At 37.4% G+C, this 20,257-nt stretch overlaps 1 protein-coding gene across 1 annotated transcript in view; it reads left to right on the top strand.

Moving 5' to 3' along the window:
* The first annotated feature begins 337 nt into the window (after nt 1-337).
* dnah6 (dynein, axonemal, heavy chain 6) overlaps nt 338-20,257 on the top strand; it is an 82,170-nt gene continuing 62,250 nt past the window's right edge. Inside the window, exons 1-33 of the mRNA XM_039693114.2 lie at nt 338-504; nt 830-1,192; nt 5,591-5,764; nt 5,854-6,119; nt 6,731-6,998; nt 7,176-7,310; nt 7,561-7,675; nt 7,770-7,884; nt 8,517-8,685; nt 9,190-9,297; nt 9,421-9,531; nt 9,636-9,725; nt 11,152-11,272; nt 11,369-11,520; nt 11,684-11,836; nt 11,980-12,231; nt 13,045-13,173; nt 13,310-13,423; nt 13,767-13,910; nt 14,603-14,758; nt 14,971-15,021; nt 15,105-15,197; nt 15,325-15,444; nt 15,535-15,715; nt 15,956-16,052; nt 16,153-16,366; nt 16,484-16,648; nt 16,727-16,837; nt 17,006-17,131; nt 17,451-17,606; nt 18,027-18,188; nt 19,581-19,718; nt 19,817-19,984. Coding sequence (XP_039549048.2) covers nt 911-1,192; nt 5,591-5,764; nt 5,854-6,119; nt 6,731-6,998; nt 7,176-7,310; nt 7,561-7,675; nt 7,770-7,884; nt 8,517-8,685; nt 9,190-9,297; nt 9,421-9,531; nt 9,636-9,725; nt 11,152-11,272; nt 11,369-11,520; nt 11,684-11,836; nt 11,980-12,231; nt 13,045-13,173; nt 13,310-13,423; nt 13,767-13,910; nt 14,603-14,758; nt 14,971-15,021; nt 15,105-15,197; nt 15,325-15,444; nt 15,535-15,715; nt 15,956-16,052; nt 16,153-16,366; nt 16,484-16,648; nt 16,727-16,837; nt 17,006-17,131; nt 17,451-17,606; nt 18,027-18,188; nt 19,581-19,718; nt 19,817-19,984 — 4,836 coding nt within the window. The 5' untranslated portion in view covers nt 338-504; nt 830-910. The remainder of the gene's footprint in view (nt 505-829; nt 1,193-5,590; nt 5,765-5,853; nt 6,120-6,730; nt 6,999-7,175; nt 7,311-7,560; nt 7,676-7,769; nt 7,885-8,516; nt 8,686-9,189; nt 9,298-9,420; nt 9,532-9,635; nt 9,726-11,151; nt 11,273-11,368; nt 11,521-11,683; nt 11,837-11,979; nt 12,232-13,044; nt 13,174-13,309; nt 13,424-13,766; nt 13,911-14,602; nt 14,759-14,970; nt 15,022-15,104; nt 15,198-15,324; nt 15,445-15,534; nt 15,716-15,955; nt 16,053-16,152; nt 16,367-16,483; nt 16,649-16,726; nt 16,838-17,005; nt 17,132-17,450; nt 17,607-18,026; nt 18,189-19,580; nt 19,719-19,816; nt 19,985-20,257) is intronic.

The following is a 20,257-nucleotide window of genomic DNA, read 5'->3' as shown; positions in this document are numbered from 1 at the left end:
AGAAGTGGATGGGTAACCAGGACCACAATTTTAGTTTTTGATGGTGAAAAGAAATGTGAGCACGAGCGCTGCGAGTTAACGTTACACACAAACATGGAGTGAAAAAAATGATACCACGTTTATAACAAACCAGACCGTTTGAAAATCGGTAGAAAATTGAGCAAGTTACGGTGATTTAAAAAGTACATGCAGCATTAAAACAATGTTACCAGTGAGCGAGCTGCCTGTGGCAAGATGGCCGCCAGGTGCTGACGTCGTCTTCCATTGGCCAGCAGCGCGGACGAGCCCGATATCTGTCCTGCTGTCACCTTAAGCCGGAAGTGGTGAAAAGTACACTTTGTTGCTAAGTAACTATAAACAGTCCAGTAGAAGATAATAACCGCCACTCAGTTGTCCCGTTTAGAAGACACAAAAATGCCGTCGCTTTTCACGAATGCTTGGCAGCAGCTAATTTAGTTTGCAGTTGACTGGCATGTCATACTCTGGGACTTGTAAACACATTTTGTAAGTATTGCTGCTGTCTTGTTGCAGGAAAGTCAGTGGGCCGTTTATAGTTTGCTAACGACTTTTAAAAAATATATATTAAAACGCCTGAGGATATACCTTTATACATGCGACGATATACATATGACGAAATAAACTACAATATTTTGGTAATATGTTCCTCTATAATTTGGCACAAAGTTAAAAAGAAAAACAATACGAGACTTCCCGCACGTTGTTACTTAGCAACACTAACGTTATATCTAATAATTTTATTGTACAGGTTTATTGTAGCAGTTCACTGCGATTCTCACTAACATGCTGCTGTCTTGACTGTATTTAAAAGAGTTTACTGTCCAGGAATAACTCAGAGGAGAAGGAATTGAAACTTTGTGGGAAGAACACAAAACAAGAGGAAAGTTTGGTCATGCACTCTTTTCAGGAAGGCACCACCAGAAGCCAGGCAGGGCCAGAGCAAGATCATGGCAAACAGAAGCTGTTTGGGACGGCTAAGTCTCCTTTACCTGTGGCTACTACTAATGCACTTGGTTCTCTGCCACCTGTTGACGTGGAGCAGCTGAGGGCTAGACTTATCTCAGCAGTGCCCAGATGTCCACAGACGAACCCTGATGCTCTGGTATTCCCTCACAGAACTAAGGCTCAGGAGAGACAACTGAACTCACAAAGGCCAGCACAAGTTGAGATGTTGGTAAGAGCAATACATCAGGACTCAGTGTACATTAAAAATCGTTTGTTTGTTTGTCCGTCCATTCATTGTTTTAATTCCTTTTGGCTGTCAAAATTGGGTAGATGAAGTTACAAATCTAAAATAAATGTGAAAAAAAAAAAGATAAATGTGATCTCACTGAAAAAAAGTTAATACAATATAGGAGATAATTTAATCAATAGAAACCTAAATAGTATGTCGTCTGAACCACATAGATTAAATCTAAAAGATGATTTGACCAAAGAAAAAATGTTATGATAACAAATCATGAAAATACTTTTACAGTGAACTTGAACACACCTACAGTAGGTATGTGGACAAAAAATTAAAACTCAACAAATAGACAAATGGATAGCATATGTGGAAAGACCTGGGTACCCCCTTTACAAAAAAAAAAAAAAAGGTAATTATGTCAAGTATGAAGAAAGTTACAACATTTTATAGTTCAGTAATCAGTGCCTATTTTTGTCTCATTTCTAAGGTGAAAACAATAGAATTTAGTGTGACCGAAAACAAGTTGTTTTTTCACAAAAATGCTCATAACTTTCTCAATATTCAAGATATCTTAATGAAATTTTCTGTGGAGATGGGTTTCATATAGTTATTTGGATCTAACGTGGGTTTCATATAGTTATTTGGATCAATACTTTATTTTAACACACGTAAAGACTGATTTGGCCTATCTATTATAGTATTTTTGGAGCAGATTTTGAAAATACAAATAATTGAATGGAAAACAACAATTCAAGGAAAATTATATATCCTTAATTTAAAAGATGGATTTTGGTTGATTCATGCTATTTCCAGTTGTGTAAGAATATAGAGTTAACAATACTAATGCTGGTGGAGGAAAGAAAGTGGAGGAGACCACACAAATGTTGAGTGTAGCCTACACGGCGCGCTGCATTTTGACAGCTCTTCTACAGGTAACGTTCAGTGGCAGTAGTCATAAAAAAAGAGGGGGAGTTTAAATGGCCACGAAATTTTGTACAGCACACCACAAACATATGTTCTTCATGTCTACCTTCCTCTGGAAAGTGTCCAAAGTGGGTAAAAATAATTTCTTGACAGTTGAATTCTTCCGTATTGTTTGAAATCGCCTTTCAGGAGGAAAATGCAGCCTGACTAGAAAAAATTGAAAACAAATGTGCAGTCGAAAACGCTAATGATGTGATTGGCTAAAAATAATCCAGGATTCCCACAGCAAGTCAATGAAAACAGCGCATTTTAGGAGACCCGCTCAGAGTGATTCGGGAAAATCCGGCACAGAAATTTGGAACACAATGGCGGCCGCTATTTTTTGAAATGTCCACATACCTACCTACAGTATTCGCATCTTTTTAATATTGTAATTTAAATGTATTTAATAATGTTTTGGGAATATAAAGTAAAAAAAAAAAAAAGATCAGGGTGATACAACAGCACTGATGTCATGATGAAAAAAAAAGCCTCATCAAAAGAATAAAATTCTTAAGTATTTAGTATAATATTTCATTATTACTACTTTCTAGAAAAAAAAGTAAATTCTTTATCCATCTTATAGCAATTTAAAAACCATGTGGTCCATCCAACATGCAGAAACATGCAGAAAGAGAGAGAGATGATATCATATAGAGCATCACAGTCCCGCCCACAGCTGGTGCCGGAAGTAAGAATTCAATACAATTTCTCCATTGACATTTGGGTTATAAGCCATAAAAACATAACCCTACGGTAGACTTAAAACCAGCTACGGCTGTACTAAGCGTTTGTATATGCTCATATAAACGCCAAAAGTTTATGGGGCACTAACCTTGTTTTAAGATAAATGCCTTTATTCACGATGTCTTGGATAAATACTACATTACCCACAATCCTGAACAATCCCACAGTAATAAACCTGATTGGTGGAAGTCTTGTAACTGTCTGGTTAAACCCTGCGAAGGTCCGTGAAGACTGAAGATCGTGTAATGACGTACGGCTATTTCATTGGTCGCACCTCAGAGACGCCTCCGCGCCATCGGATGTGCAGTTGCCGCAGCACAGCCTGTGGGTGAGCCTGATGCTTAATGTTTTGGCTGTGCAGCTGCAAACAATGTGCGTTTTACATATAAGCTTCAGTAAATCGAGGAAAAGGACTTTCCCTGCACATTCACTATATAAAATTCACTGTGGAAGTCACTCAAAAGGCTTGTACACAGTCTTGTACCTTTGACTTTTTTTTGATCTTTACTTCGTTTTTTCACTCAAAATGATATGTCGTATGCTTATGAGTTCAGCCGTAGCTGGTTATCCTTAGACATGCTCTAAAACTCTTTAGATATGGATTTTACAAAACGTCAATGGGAGAAATGAATGGGAAATTTACTTCCGGCACCAAAGCTCTCTCGGGCTGTGTGCGGGACTGTGATGCTCTATAGAAAAGATCCCTGCAGACCCTGAATAATTATTTTAAATATGAAATAATACTATTTTCATGAAAATTTAAGATTAGTTCAGATTAGAAGATTAGCATACGAGCCCCAACCCAGGGCCTGGCTCCAGGGTGGGGCCCCGGCTGCGCCATACCGGGTGACGTCACGGTCCTTGAATATACTTCTTCCATAAGAGGTTTTTGAACCACTCTTAGTCTGACCCGTCGCCTAGGACCTGTTTGCCTTGGGAGACCCTACCAGGGGCATATAGCCCCAGACAACATAGCTCCTAGGGTCATTCGGGTACTCAAACCCCTCCACCACGTTAAGGTGGCAGTTCAAGGAGGGGAACTCAACATTTAACATTTAATACAACTGAATAAATGTTTTTTAAAGTTATTGTTTTATGGATATAATGAACAACCCTTTATCTATTTACAAAACTTAGTTTACTCAGTGTATCGTTTTATTGAGGTGTAGCTTACATGTGCCAACTGTGTTAAAACCATACTGTACACAGATAACAACAGCTGAAGTTTGCTGCGATTACATTGCCTATAATTTTTTTAATACACATTTATACACGTTTGTCTTACACAGAATAGCATTGAACTATAACTGGCTATATACACAAACAGCATTGGCATTGGTTTACGTTCTTGATCAAATCGAAAAATTACGTCATTAAGTATATATACATGAAAAATACATTTACACAATTAGTACATATACAAATTCAGGTCATAAATGTTTGTACGCATTTGTCGTAGACACATAATAGCATAACTAAGTGGCTATAAAGCCAGCACTAGCATTCGATAAAACTAAAACATTACATCTGAAATACATTTAAAATGATTACGTATTACTTACAGGTTGTAGCCCAACAACTGCTGCCTCTGGTTTTAAAGTTGGAACTGCTTCATGTTTTAATAACAGTTTCTTGTTGAATCAGGTGTTGTGCCGAATTCTGACCCCTGCCAAATTATCACCCCCCTAGTATTGGTAGGCTTTGGATTAGTTGTGGGGGAGGGGTTAGGATTATGGGTGGGGTTAGGATTAGGCAATCAGGTACTGACTTCAACGAAATTCGGCACAAAATTCGGGATTCGAAATTCGAAATTTGGCACAACACCGGCATTGAATTCGTGGAGATTCTGGAAGCTGTCTTTTGTAAAATGCGCAGCACAGAGAGCTAAATTACGATTGTAATTTTCAGGAACATAATCAAAAATAAGCTGTATCCATTGTTGACGAACTACAACATCCATGGGAAGCCCAAACACAGAAGACCTGGCAGCTGGGTGAAAATAATTAGATGAGCTGCAGAAATATGGCCATGGCCTTTTTTTTTGCATATTCCGGAGGGAGGGTTGATGCAAATGTATGGGCTAGTTACGGATAAAACCCGTTGTAGTCCCATTTGAGTCGTTTTTGTAGGCATTAAACTTCCTGATTTTTAAAAGACGATATCTCTGCTTACACTGAACTTTCAGCGCTGCAACTTTGCAGATACTATTCATGCACCAACAGCAACATTACACACTATTTAAAATGAAAAAAGTGAAATCGCAATCAACCACCCCTTTAATCACAGTTGTACTCATATGCATTCAATCACACATGCACTCATATGCATTCAAGTTAAATACATTATTACTTAAATTGAAAATACATTATTACTTGATTACTTGTTATACTGCTTGATATTTTTAGAGTCATTAAATTTAAACTTTTTTTGAAGATTGAATGCACATTTTCAGTGCAATGGAACCAATATGAGTACAACAATGAGTATATTTCTATGAACATGTATTTTGAACTAGATATTTAATTTTTTTTTCCTTTTCGTAATCAATGATATTGCTGTATGTAATTGACTCAAATATTATATTAATAAACAAATAAAATTACAGTGGTAAAAAAACCCAACAGTCATACTCATTCGTGTTAACAATTTAACTGCATGATCTTTATTTTACCCTAGCCAATTCTGAAGAGACGCAGTGAAAGTATGAAATTGGAGAACATCCAAAGGCTCAGCTTGAGTCCTAAGATGCCTTTTTCCTCGTATGAGGTCCAGTCCATTGACCCTGCCCTGGAGAGAGGACCCTCTACGCTACAGCTGCCTAGAATTCCTGACCATGTCAAAGATAGACAGGTCTGGCCACTCTACTCATAAACAACTCTGGCAGATGCCTCTTATAACATTAGTAAAAAAATGACGTGCTTTTAATGTGATGATTTTAGGTGCAGTTGACGCAGGGCTCACTCATGATCCCATCCCCTCCTAAAAGAACAAAGAGCTCATCTAGAGGTGGTCCTGTTACAGTTTCACCTCTGAACTACACCCTTTCTCCACCCCTTTTCAACTCTGTAGAGGAAGTAATTCGTGCTAAAATTCACTCCCCAACCGACATCGTTCAAACCATCAGGAATAACCCTCACTTGGGATTGCTCTATGTGACGTCTGCAGCACCTAAATCATCCATCAAATATGACAGATACAACCTCAAGTAAGAAATCCTGTTTTTGCAATTATTTAGAGGTGTGGTTGTACACTACTGTTCAAAAGTTTGGGGTCAGTACGATTTATTTAATGAAATTCATCATTTTAAATTGATCAAAAATGACAATAAAGATTTTTATAATATTTATATTTCAAATAAATGTTATCCTTTTGAACTTCGTATTCATCAAGGTATCCTGGAAAAATGTTCTATGGCTTTTTATAAATTTTTTTTTTTTTTTTACATTGATAATAATAAGAAATGTTACTTGAGGACCAAATCAGCATTTTCTAATGAATCATGTGACACTGAAGTCTAATGGCTGCTGAAAATTCAGCTTTACCATTGCAGAAATAAAATACATTTTAAAATGTATTCAAATATGTTTTGCCTAAATTCATAATTTAAGTTCAGTTAACCATTTCACTAATTTCATCAAATAAAGGTTAATATTCAGAAACCTTTCATTTGTATTCTAAATAATGTGTGAAACCACATGATCACTATCAATGATAGTAAAGTATGAAAAAGTGTATGGAAAGAATATACACATGAACCGTTAACAGTGTGTTAAACCATATCTTTGTCTCTAAATACTCCAATTATTCTTTCAACAGGATTGCAATGTTTGACAATGTCAACAAGTCAGACTACTATACGGTCAGTAGTCATGCAGTGATGCACTACTGTGGGTCTGAGGTGGACTACTTGCCTTTGGAACACTGGGTGCAGGAATACCAATATCACCGGAAGCTTTTGCACATCCCCGTGTTTGCCCTCTTCCGAAAGTGGAAGGCTTTTCGTGTGTGGCGTTCCAATGTGCGCTATAAGAAAATCAGCCAATGCAGACGCTCATTGCAAGAGCATCTCTTCATTCTTAATGAGGTTTTCCAAAGTTTTTTGTATGTGAATTTATATTATAGATATGGGTTTGTTAAAAATTTGTTAAAAAAAAAAGATATATCAAAGAGAGAGACTGTCAAGGTTTCTCCTTGAATCCATCACCCTCTTTATAAAAAGACAGCAAAACGTATGGTGAAAATGATCATGTCTGTGTTTCAGTCTCTGCAACCAGCATTGATTGACATCAGGGAAATGTGTTACCACATCAGTGACATGCCTCTGTATCGGCTAGAGAAAGACCACACATACATGCTTGAGGAGTTTCAGAGTGCACAATACAAACAGCTGGAGGAGGTGAGAGAGACTTGAGTTTACATGCGTTATACACACGTTATAAAAATCCCCAATAAAATAGTTCTTAAAATAACCCTTTTTTTTTTTTCTTGGTATGAAGAACATTTTGAATCTTTTGTGCAATGGAAAGGTTAAGGATTTTCATGGAACTTTAGATCCCAAAAAAAAATCTATTATGTTCGCTGTACAGTGGGAAGTGTCTTTTTTTCTGTAATTTATGATAGGTTATTTTTGTGGATCCGTGTTCTAGGTGTCCTCCCGTCTTGAAAAGTTCAGAAAGCTAGCAATGGAAGTGGCAAGAAGTGCCTGTCGAAATGCTTTGAAAGAGTTTGGACACAGACCAGACTACGGCGACTTGGAGACTGGTGACAATTTTATCCTGATACACAAGCAATTATGTGCCAAAAAGCTGGTATATTAAGAATTTGAGTGTTTTTTTCTCTTACATGCATGTATCAGACGGTAATGAAGAGTTAGCATCACCAGATTTTGGATTGTTCTTTGAAGACACACCTGAGAAGATGAGTCACACGCAACAAGCAAACAAGAGATACTACTGCGAACGTCTTACTTGGTTAGTCAACATTTCTTTCTTTCTCTTGATTCTTCTCCTCATCATCACCTGCTCATTAATTTTGCGGCTTCCATTACACAGACATTTAGAAATAAAAGCGTAAATGCTTACTTCCTCCATAACCACACGAACATTAGTGCAACAGTGTGCCGCGTATGATGTTATTCTTGTTCTTTGGCGCATGCGGGTTAGTTTGAAACATGCAAACGGTTCACATTAGAATCAGATATAGGTCACATTTTAAAAGGTAATGTGAACAGCTAAACCAAAAATCGGATCTGAGCAAAAAATCAGAATTGAGCATTAAGACTTGCGGTGTGAACGGGGCCTAACTGAAGGATGGCCAAAACCAGTGAAATATCAACTGATTTGATAACTTTTTGTGTTTGTGTCATATTGTATTACCATTTTCTACACTATAGAGAATAAACTGTGGTAATGTGAGAAATGTTGAAGGTGTCTGAATAAATTTTGTTATGGTTTGACTATATGTATGTATACATACTGTATATACAGTCAAACCAAAATGTATTCAGTTCTTTCACAATGACAGTAATAGTGACCCCTCTGTTAAGTTACAAAAAAACTAATTTTCTTGGTGAACTGTCTAATATTTTTCTTGGTCTCCATAGTTTCATCAGAATGGCTGATTATCTGATTGTGAACACCACACACATGCTTGTTGTCAACTCAGTCAGTAAGCTACTGAGTGTGTTTCAGGAGCAAAACACACACACCCCTTCATTCGCCCTCATCCAGAGCTGGGCAGGCAGCGAGACCAGCCAGGATCCTGAAATAAAGGTTAGTATGCTAGTTAGTATGTTAGTACACAAAATAAACATCACATATTTATTATCAACTGTTTTATTGTGGTGCATTTTCAACCAAGCTTTAATGCATTTTTTTGGATAAATTTTTCATTTAGTTGATTAAAAAGCAGAAGAAAGTAATTTCCACCACAGAATATTATTAACAAACAATGCATAGCCTAAGATGTGGTGGAAATGACATTTTGTGGTGTTCATGTTCATTTTGTTTCAGAAAAATAATCTGTTTGACAAACCTGTTGAACACCAACTAGTGAGCCAGAACTAATAATACCTTTAAAACAGTCAATCATGTTTATACTTAAATGTAGGGTTTTGCACAGATTTCTGTGAGGGTTACTGTATGTAGGGGTTAGGTTATGCGATAGAAATCAGTTACCTGATATAAAAACATTGGAAGTTTGAGATGTCCACACTAATATAGTGAAACAAACATATACATACTGTATATGTGTGTGTGTGTGTGTGTGTGTTACAGGTCACAGCAGAGCAGAATGTCATTGCTCCCCACCAGCCAATGTTCATAACTGAGCTGATGCTGGACACACACTCCTTATCATACCAGCCCTCTATTGATGACTTCCAGGTTTGTGTTTTTAGGCACACTATCAGTTTTTGTGTGTTTTGTGCAAACATTGCAGCATGCCCAGTGTGTATATGTGTACACTACAGTATGCTTATGCTTTCCATGTGTTTGTGTGAACATCAGGAGTGTGTAGCAGAAATTACTGGGCGGTTTGAGAAAACAGTTTTGTCTTTGGATAATCTGGTGCAAGACACTTACTTTGATGCTTTTACTCAACCAATTATCAACAAAAAGGTTAAACTAGACCAACATTTACCTCTTCAATGTATAGTACACGCTCTTTTATAATCTGACCCTGGCTGATGTGTGTCTGCACATGCTTATGGGTGGTATTTCAGGTTGAGGAGAAGACATGTGGGAACGGCCCTCGTCTTGCAGAAATCCTGAAAGATGACACATATCTGCAGAACATCATCCTCAATATTAAGGTTTTTATTTTATTCTAATATGACTATGACCTAAATGCAGTAAGAAATAAAGAAATAAACTGTTTTCATTCACCATTTTAAATTAAGTTAAAAATTAGAGTTTTCCAAAGGAAGATTAAAGTGTATATGTGTGTATATATATATATATATATATATATATATATACCAGTATTTACATTTTTTTAAAACAAGTTAGAGAAATCATGTATTGGTTTCTTTAATATCGTGTTGATAAGTGTCACCATTTGGTATTTCTAAAGAATAACACCCAAAATTGCCATACTGTAAACAACTGTTCTCAGGTAATGTAACTTACTTACTGTTACAAAGCTGGAGATGAGATGAGATCCATGTGCAGCTTTATTTAGAATCATCAAACAGGCAGGGGTCAGGAAACAGCAAAACAGGGATATCAGAGAGTGAGCGCAGAGAGTCGTCAGGTAACAGGCAGAAGATCAGGGCAGGCAGCAAACAGGCAGCAGTCAGGAAACAAACCAGGATCAAAACCAGAGAAACCAGAAACAGGAGATACGCTCAGAAATTACAAGCCGTGGCAATGCAATACTTCGCAAAGAGTCCTTGTATGAGTGTAGCTTATATAGGCAGTCTGAAATGAGGTGCAGGTGTGTGTGTAATCAGTCACAGGGAAGAGGCATTATGGGAAACGGAGTTCTGGTGGGAGTGATCAGTTCAGATGTGGAGTGCCCTCTGGTGATTCTCTAGGGCACTCCAACTGGTGATCGTCACACTTACAGTATTTAAATGTTTTTTTTTCTCCATGTAAAGGATCAGTCTGTTCCATCTAGGGTTTCATGACTAATCTTTCTTTGCATAGATTTGCATACTTGAGGACATTTGGGAATTTGTTAGCTACTGTTCTCAAATGAGAAATAATCAGTGTTAAGGTGAAAGGAACAGTTGACCCAAAACTCAATTCATTATTTACTCACCTTCATGTTATTCCAATCGCACAAGACTTCCGGTGGAAAACAAGTTAAAATGTTTTTTACTTTCTCTCATCATTTTTGTCCATCCATTAAAAGTTTACGCAACCAAAATGTTCATGTTTCTAATAGTACAAAAACAAAATAACCAATGGAAATCTCCACACTCTTGTTTATTTTCATATTTTTCTCGATAATTGGATGTGCAAATTATGCATACTTTTCTCCAATTTTTCTAGAAGTGCAAAATGACATTGTAAAAGTAATCCAAATGAATCTAGCAGTTTAATCTAAGTCTTCTGTACATACAGTACATACACTATAGAGCGCATCTAATATGGTAAAAGGAAGCTCCACCATGCTTAATAAATGAGAAGAATCCAAGAAAGAACAATTGGGATTTCGTGTTTATCATGAACTTTAAAATGATGTGTTCATTATTGTCTCTAATTGTGAAAATGTTTTATGTTTCTCCCTCTCAGAAATCTATTCAGACTGCATTTGATACCGCTAATGTGTATGCTCGTACATTTGAGCCATTCAGACTGTTTTACAAAGAGAATGAAGACCTGGACCTGGAGGCTCTCAAAGAGCAAGACCATGGTACATCATCATCATCATGATCCACAGCATTCCTCAAAATCATGATCATCTCACACTTCTTATGTTGTGTATCTGTCTTGTTTTATGTGGATGCAGAAGTTGCATTTTTTGGGGACAATTTGGATAAATATCATAGAGAGCATAAAGAGGCTTTAGCCATCAAACAGAAAAGACCCCTGGGAATTCTGCTGGTGGATACTACACAACTGAAGGACAGACTTATACCATCCCCTCTGCACTGCATAGAGGTAACACACTGTCAGAAACACACACATTGAAACAGAATATACAGAAATAGAAAATGGATTCCTCCTGTAATATTTGCATTCCCACTGTTTGACCCCAACACAGTTGGCTATAGGGCACATAAATGCACAGATTGCCCACCTCATTTTGAACCCCCTTTTTCAGGCTATTAATGACATCCTACCTCGGCTAGCAAAGAAAAAGATGGATGACATCATTGCTGAAGCTCAGGATGCCCAGTTCAGACTGGACTTTGTTCCAACAGTAACCAGCGAATATGTCAACTCCCTTAACTTCCTGGAGGAAATTCAGAAGAGGGTAAGAATCAAAAGAGAACCATGACCCATCAATACGTTTTGTAGTGATTTAAACAATCATTCTTGCAATCTATTGAGTATCAGACATCAGATGGCGATTTGTTCAGATGTATTTAATGTATCTTTTTTTTCTTTTTTTTCAAGATTGAGGTGCTGGAAAAGGAGACTTTGACTGTCTGTGAGATGTACAAGTTGATTGAGAGTTACTCTGTCCCCACCCCTCCTGAGGATATTGCAGTGTATGCCACTTTGCCGCCATGTGTAACTGCCATAAAGAACACCATCGACAAAGCGGTGGGAGAGCGAGACTCTAATGTGGACAAATTTTGCCAACACCTCCAGCAAGATATCAACCAACTTAACAACAATGTGTTGGCAGTAAAAGAGCAAGCGGAGGTGAAAGAAAGGAGAGAGAATGAGAGAGAAAGAAATAGTAATAGTATATCAGAATAATTTGCTGAAATCATTAATAATAAGTATATTATACACATATACATACTGTTTAAAATTTTTGGGTGATTAAGATTTTTTTGTGTGAACTGTTAAAGAAATGAATACAATTTCAATTAAAATTAAAAGAATTTTTTTTTATTCAGGAAAGATTAACTTGAACAATAGTGACAGTAAGTACTGTCAGATTGTTACAAAAGATATACTGTGTATATATATATATATATATATATATATATATATATATATATATATATATACACACACGTATACAGTATATACGTATATATATTTTAAATGCTATTCTTTTGAACATTCATAAAAGAATCCTGAAAAAATGTTAAATGGTTTCTGTTAAAAAATATTAAGCAACCTTAATATTATATAAAACTATATGAAATATTAAGCAGCAAAGCACAACATTGATAGTCATGTTTCTTTCAGTCATGCAAAGACTGGAGTAATTGCTGCTGAGAATTTAACTTTGCCATCACAGGAATAAATTACATTTTAAAACATAGAAAACAAAAGTTATTAAAGTTATTTTAAATTAATATTTCAGAATATTACCGTTTTTACTGTATTCTTTGCTTGAATAAATGCAGTCTGCTTGAGCAAAAAACAATCATACTGACCCACTGAATAGTAGTGTATATCCAAATTTAACATGGTACTGAACTGGTAATGTGAAATACTGAAACCCTGCTGAAGCACTCACAGCCTGTTTTTATGTTTGTTGGATGGATTTTGCCTCTCCAGAACCATCAGCTCCTTGACATTGATGCAGATCGCTCTAACATACGCCGGTTGCTGGGAGATATTCAGATCTCAATCGATGAGTTGCAGGCTCAAGCCTTCAAATATAAAACCTACCAGAAGAACTTTAAGGTCAGTGTGTCTCTCTGTCCAGCAGAGGGCACATTTTCTTTATTTATTCTCTGTACATTTTGCTTTGGGTTTGTCTGTCTGATCATCATGAGTTATATATGTATATACAAATAATAATCTGTATTTGTTTATGTAGGTGGAGGTGACTAAATATGACACTTTAGAGGAACTGACTGCTGAAGTGAAGCTGAAGCAGCTACTCTGGGACTCTCTGGAAGAATGGGAAAATCTAGAGAACAGCTGGTTGCAGGTCATTTTAAGGGGGTCATTTTTTACTTTTGAAATATTTGACTTTTTCCTTTCACTGAAATCCACTTAAGGGTAGTCAAGACATACTGTACAAAGCTCCTTACAATTAAAAAGAAAAATAAAAAAAGGTGGAAGGCCAGTTCCTCAGTACTGTGGAGCATGGATACAGCAACTAAAGAGTTACTGAGATACACAGTCATGCTTTTCATAATTATGGCCTTAAACAAGTCATTTTTATGATTTATAACTTCAGCTGAAGTGTCCCTGTAAAATGGTGTGCTGGTTGCCATTTTGAATGAAAGTGTCCTTTAAATGTCAAATGGTCAATTATCTCTTTGATACAGAATAAGTTTGATGAGCTGGATCCAGAATTGCTGAGCAGGCAGATGAATAAGTTTGGCAAATATGTCAGCCAGCTTGAAAAAGGACTGCCACCAAACAATGTGGTGCCCTGCCTCAAAGAGAATGTGGAGAGGATGCGAGAAAAGGTGGGTCAGGTTGGCACTTATTCCAGTGTGTCATTGCTCTTTAACTGTCTCCTCGTTTGAAGTTGACTGCTGTATTTTGCATTGGCCCATGGGAAAATTTCTAAACCCCATAACAAAGTGTAGTAGGCCTATTTAGGAGTGCTCTACCATTCAAAGGTTTAGGGTCAGTATGATTAAAAAAAAAAAAAATGTTTTTTTAAAAAACGTCTGTTAAGCTTTTTTTGTTTTGTTATATCAATATATTGTCAAATATTATTGCAATTAAAAATAACTGTTTTCTAATTACATTTTAAAATGTAATTTATTCCTATGATGACAAAGCTTAATTTTCAGCAGCTACAGTATATTCAGTATTCCTGTATTCAGTGTGACATGATCCTTCTGAAATCATTCATATATCATGATTTGATGCTTAGGTAACATTTCATATTATCAATATATATATTATCAATTTTGAAAACGATTGCTTTCCTCAATATGTTTGTGTAAACTGTGATACTTTTTTCAGTCTTCATTGATGAACAGTTCAAAAAAACAACATGTATTTGAAATAGAAAGTGTGTGTAACATAAATGTCTACTGTCACTTTTGATCAATTTAGTGTTTTGTGAATGGAAAAACATGTTGTGAACACTTTTAAAAAATGTAGTGTATGTATGCATCTGTGTATTTAACGTTCTGTGTTTGCGTAGTTGCCAGTGATCACAGACCTGCGTAACCCATGTCTGAAAGCTCATCATTGGGAAATGCTGGAGGAAATTGTGGAAGCCAAACTACTGGAAGAGCCACTGACTCTCGCCTTCCTGCAAGAACTCAACATCTTCAACTTTGGACCACAAATACAGGAGGTGAGAGAAACACTGATGCTCTTAAAAACTTTCTGATATACTTTCCTAAACAACATTTTTGGGCATCATAGACGCTTTCCAAATTTCCATAACATGTTGTCTTGGTATGCAGCTCACTAGGTATTGAAGTGCAACCTGACAGGAAGGAGTAAATCAGTGTATAGTTGCTAAAGATTCTTCTTGTAACCTTATGAATCCTCTTAAACTCTCAGGTGTCAGCACAAGCCTCAGGAGAAGCATCTCTGGAGAATATTCTGAAAAAGGTGATAGCTATGATTCTAATTCTCTTTTAACAACATTTATACATGTCCTTATATTCATCTTCACACACACTTACTTTTGATAGATTGAGGAATCCTGGAAGACGACAGAATTTGTGGTGCTGTCTCATCGGGACTCCAAGGATGTGTTTATCCTCGGAGGAACCGATGATATTCAGGTAGGAATGTGTTGGAGTTTTCAGACTGTTAAACCATTAGATTTATGTGTAATTATCATTAAAACCTAACATTTCCTTGCGTACTAGTAATATTTGTATTTTGTCTGTGTGAATGTAAATTTTGTAGGTGCTTCTCGATGACAGTATAGTCAATGTCGCCACAGTTGCTTCATCACGTTATGCTGGCTCCGTCAAGGCCAGAGTAGACAAGTGGCAGAGACTGCTCCTTATTTTCAGCCAGACCTTGGTAATCAGAGTGGTGATCATCAAATACATTGATTTTTGATTTTTGTTTCGATAAATCAAACATTCTCTATCTCTCTTCTACTCTTTGTAGGAAGAGTGGTTGGTGTGTCAGAGAAGCTGGCTTTATCTTGAGAGTATTTTCAGTGCTCCTGACATCCAGAGGCAGTTGCCTGCTGAGTCTAAGATGTTCCTGCAAGTGGACAAATCCTGGAAAGAGATTATGAGGAAGGTCAACCGCATGCCCAATGCCCTTCGTGCTGCCACACAATCAGGTCTGATAGGATGTAGCTCAGGAAACACACATAAAGCATAGACAATCTAAATATCTACAATCCAAACATTAGATTAACACATTTACATTCAAGAACAAAATTCTTGTCCAGTGTCAAAAAGTTTGTATATGCAAAATGGTACACTGTCTATATGAAAGCTGTCGGTGAAATGCAACTATGAAAAATTGTGTATGACTTTCACCAGTATTGCCCTCTACTCCTCTATTGCCGTCTCTCCAGGGATTTTGGATATTTTCCAGAATAATAATGCACTCCTGGAGCGGATACAGAAATGCCTGGAAGCTTACTTGGAGTCCAAGAGAGTTATCTTCCCAAGGTGTTTATGCACACTCACACACGCACAGCAGTTTCTCATCAGAATGCGGATTTCTCTTGATGCCTTGCCATGACTTCACTCATTTCTCTCGGTGGCTCAGGTTCTACTTTCTGTCTAATGATGAACTGTTGGAGATTTTGGCTCAGACGCGAAACCCTCAGGCTGTGCAGCCTCATCTGAGAAAGTGTTTTGATGCAATATCACAGCTGGAGTTCGGCCTGCTTACCCCTACTACACCCGGAGAGGGCGTGACTGGCGAAAAAATACAATACAATAATGACATCTTAGCCATGGTGTCACCTGAGGGAGAAAAGGTCAAGTCTTACATTTTTATTTTATTGTATTTTTTATTTATTTTATTTTTTTGTTCAGTGATTTCTAAAATGACAAAGGATAGGAATACTGTATATATGTGTGTGTCTGTGCTGTAGGTGGCACTGGGGAAAGGGCTGAAGGCTCGCGGAAATGTAGAGGACTGGTTGGGAAAGGTGGAGGAGGCCATGTTCTCCTCTCTTAGGAGACTCAGTAAGGCCGCAATCGCTGACTACCAGAGCAAAGCCAGAGAAGAGTGGGTTGTGGCTGGGCATCCCTCACAGGTTTGTGCTCACTATAGGTGAGATTTCTTATGTGTGTCTCTGAGTGTATGAGCGATTCTTACCTGTGATTTTGTGTAGGTGGTGTTGACCATTTCACAGCTCATGTGGTGCAGAGACATGGACAACTGTCTAGAGGGAGATCATGACCACTATCATGCATTACAAGAATTTGAGCTCACCAACTTTGAGGTGACAACATATTGCTTTCATTAACCAAACTATGTATCTTTCTATGAATGTGTTAGTTACTTTGAAGTTCCCTTGCAAGTAGGTGAATATATTTGTGCTATTTTCATTTGTTTTTTGCATATGTGTGTGTGTCTGTCTGTTTTTATCTTTTGTTGTTTGAATAAACAGAGACTGAATTCTCTTGCTGCTCTGGTCCGTGGGAATTTGCCTAGTCTTCATCGGAACATCATCACGGCTCTCATCACCATAGATGTGCACGCCAGAGACATTGTCACAGAGCTTGTCAAAGAGAAGGTTTGTTTATTTGCTTCTTCTTGTAACAGGGATGGAGAAAACATGGCCTGTTTGCAATAGATCAGAAATTCTCAACATAGTTCATCAAGTGACACTATCAACAGCCTTTTCTGCTCTGTTTTAGAAGTCAATAAGCTTATTTATTTTATTATTTTATTAATTATAAATTTTAACCCTGTTGTCCGTGAACATCAGAACAGAGCTGTAGTTGTATCAGATTAAGCAGTTGAGAACCACTGCCATACATAAAATGACAATCATTTACCTATTATGTCTGATAGTTCAAGAGGTTATTGCGTATGTGCTTATGCATTTGTAGGTGGACTCCAGCGATAATTTTGAGTGGCAGAGGCAGTTGCGGTACTATTGGGATGTGGACTTGGATGATTGTGTGGCTCGGATGGCTCTCTCTCAATATGTCTATGGATATGAATATTTGGGAGCGTGTCCTCGTCTGGTGATAACACCACTGACGGTACATATATTATCTTTTTAATAATAATAATTATCTTCATCCCTCCCCTCATTTATGATGATTTTATACATACTGTGTGCTGTCTGTTTTGAGTTTCCCCTAAGTACGTATATCAAATAATGTAAATAAATTAGCAATTTGAACAATGATGGCTTTAACTTAATTTCAATCAAATCAAGATTAAAAACAGATGGTCATGATGGAGCCCTGGGCTTTTTTTGCCGCTACATTTTAAATATTAAAATGGTGGCATTTATTCCCTCAAGGCCAATATCAGTTCGCATCTTTTCACGTCATAATAAATACAAGTTTAACAAATAAATTAATCTTTTTATGAAATTTTGTGAGTGTGATTTATCAGGAGCATGATTGCACTAATAATGTGTGCGAACTGCCTATATATTTACTTTTTTACTTTAGGATCGATGTTACCTCTGCCTAATGGGGGCGCTGCAGCTGGATCTAGGGGGAGCTCCTGCAGGTCCAGCTGGCACAGGCAAAACTGAGACCACTAAAGACCTTGCGAAAGCTCTGGCAATCCAATGTGTGGTATTTAACTGCTCAGATGGACTCGACTATAAGGTACTAATCTGTCTCTATTACAGTTCAACTTCTATTTTCTATTTTTCCTAATCAATTTCGTTAAGGAGCTAGACAACCAGTATGACCTAGAGATGCTTGTTTTTCTGTCAAATTAGAGTGAATTCATTCATTGCAATTGTCAATAGGAGGCAGCAGAGCTCCAACTGAAGTTCTCTGTACATTACATAAAAACAACTGTAGACATCTTTCTTTTTTTATTCTGCCACAGGAACATTAATTTACCATAGCTCTTTCTGTAGATCATGCCTTTCCCTGGGGGTTTGCTGGGCTGGGGATTTTTATTGGTGTAGTTCAGTACATGGGTGGCATGTTAGAACGACATACTGTGGATCAGTATAGAGTCTATATATAGAGTGAATTAGTGCTCACTTTTTCAGCGGCATTGATTCTGGAAGTATTTTTTAATGTTTCTATAAACCAGGACATACATAACACGTCACATTACCACATTTCGACAAAGTTCTGCACCACTAAACTTCAAATTACTGATTTTAAGGGTGTGACAGTGGCACATCTAAACATCACAGAGGATTTTCTACAGTCTTTTGGGGAAACACCTTATGTCCATCCAAATCATTACCTAGAATTAGGTCAACACCATCAACAGGAATTCTGGAGCATGTAGGTTTTGAATTCTTAGTGAGTGCTACTGATACAGACAACATGAAAGGCTTGTAGAAAAAAGACTGAGTTGAAAAAGAAGAAGGATCTAAGACAGGGTGAAAGGATGCAACACCAACACATTTGGGTTGATAAGGGGGATTCCTCTGTTTCCAGGTCTCAGTTAGCTGATGATCTTGATGTGATGATTGATCTGATAAGATGATCTTGCTCAAGACAGTAGAAACAAACACACATTTACCACTATAATGATGGGCAGACTTGTTTTTTTTTATACAGTGTTGAGCAAAGATCATTGCCATTATAATCACTGAAGCTGTCAATTCCAATGCAAGGTAAATAAGCTGCACTCTTGTGAAAACTCTCATTATAATCAATGAAGCTTTGCAGTGAATCTCTGATTGCCATCATGTTTATACTTTGTTGGTTATAATGAAAGCAAGACAGGCATGATTTTTGTCCAATAATCTTGAAATAGCCAAACATGGGCTTAATCAACCTTGCCAAACTGTCGCTGCAGTGTATTTATCATTGTCATTGCACTTACAACAATTGCTTACTGTTTTTACCTTTAAGGTGACCATATGTAAATATTCACTCTGTGGCAGTGTTATGGTACATATACTTTGAGTTTTCAACTATTTGTTTATTAATTACTTTAGCTATGTGGTATTGTAATGCTATGTACTACTATATTTTCAGTTCAGTATTCAGCTTGCTACAAGTGTTGTATGACATTTGTGTGTTCAGATGATGGGGACCTTCTTCAGTGGTTTGGCTCAGTCAGGTGCCTGGTGCTGCTTTGATGAGTTCAATCGCATCAACATCGAGGTACTGTCAGTCATCGCTCAACAACTCATCACTATCAGAAATGCCAAGGCAGCCAAGGTAAAGCACATACACACTCACATATGCATGTACAGTGTCATATGCTCACAAACATTTTGTGCAACTGCATGTGTCTGGATTGTGATTGTTTTCTGCAGCTACCTCGCTTCATGTTTGAAGGAAGAGAGATAAAATTGGTGATGACTTGTGCTGCCTTCATCACTATGAACCCGGGTTATGCTGGCAGAACAGAACTCCCTGACAACCTGAAAGCCCTTTTCCGACCCATAGCCATGATGGTGCCCAACTATGCTCTTATCGCTGAGGTGTGTGATTAAACCCCTTGATCTGATCCCAGTAATGATGATAAAGGGGTCAGAGATGGCACTGCTCACCTAATGTGTGTACTCATTAAAAGCTTTTCTCTGTTCTTGTGTGTGAATTAAGGCTAATTCACACTGCACTGACCGACCAATGGAAACAGACACATTCTTCTGGATTTGTTGGAACAGTGTGTCACCAGTCTGCGTCTGTTGCCATTGTTTAGTGCTTGCTTGTTTTCGCAGATTAAACATAATCGGGTGGTGGAATGTTTGAGA

The sequence above is a fragment of the Pimephales promelas genome, chromosome 6 (assembly GCF_988280905.1).
Source record: "Pimephales promelas chromosome 6, fPimPro1.hap1.1, whole genome shotgun sequence".
In the NCBI taxonomy this organism is placed as follows: Eukaryota; Metazoa; Chordata; class Actinopteri; order Cypriniformes; family Leuciscidae; genus Pimephales; species Pimephales promelas.
This window is presented reverse-complemented; position numbering and strand designations above follow the sequence as displayed.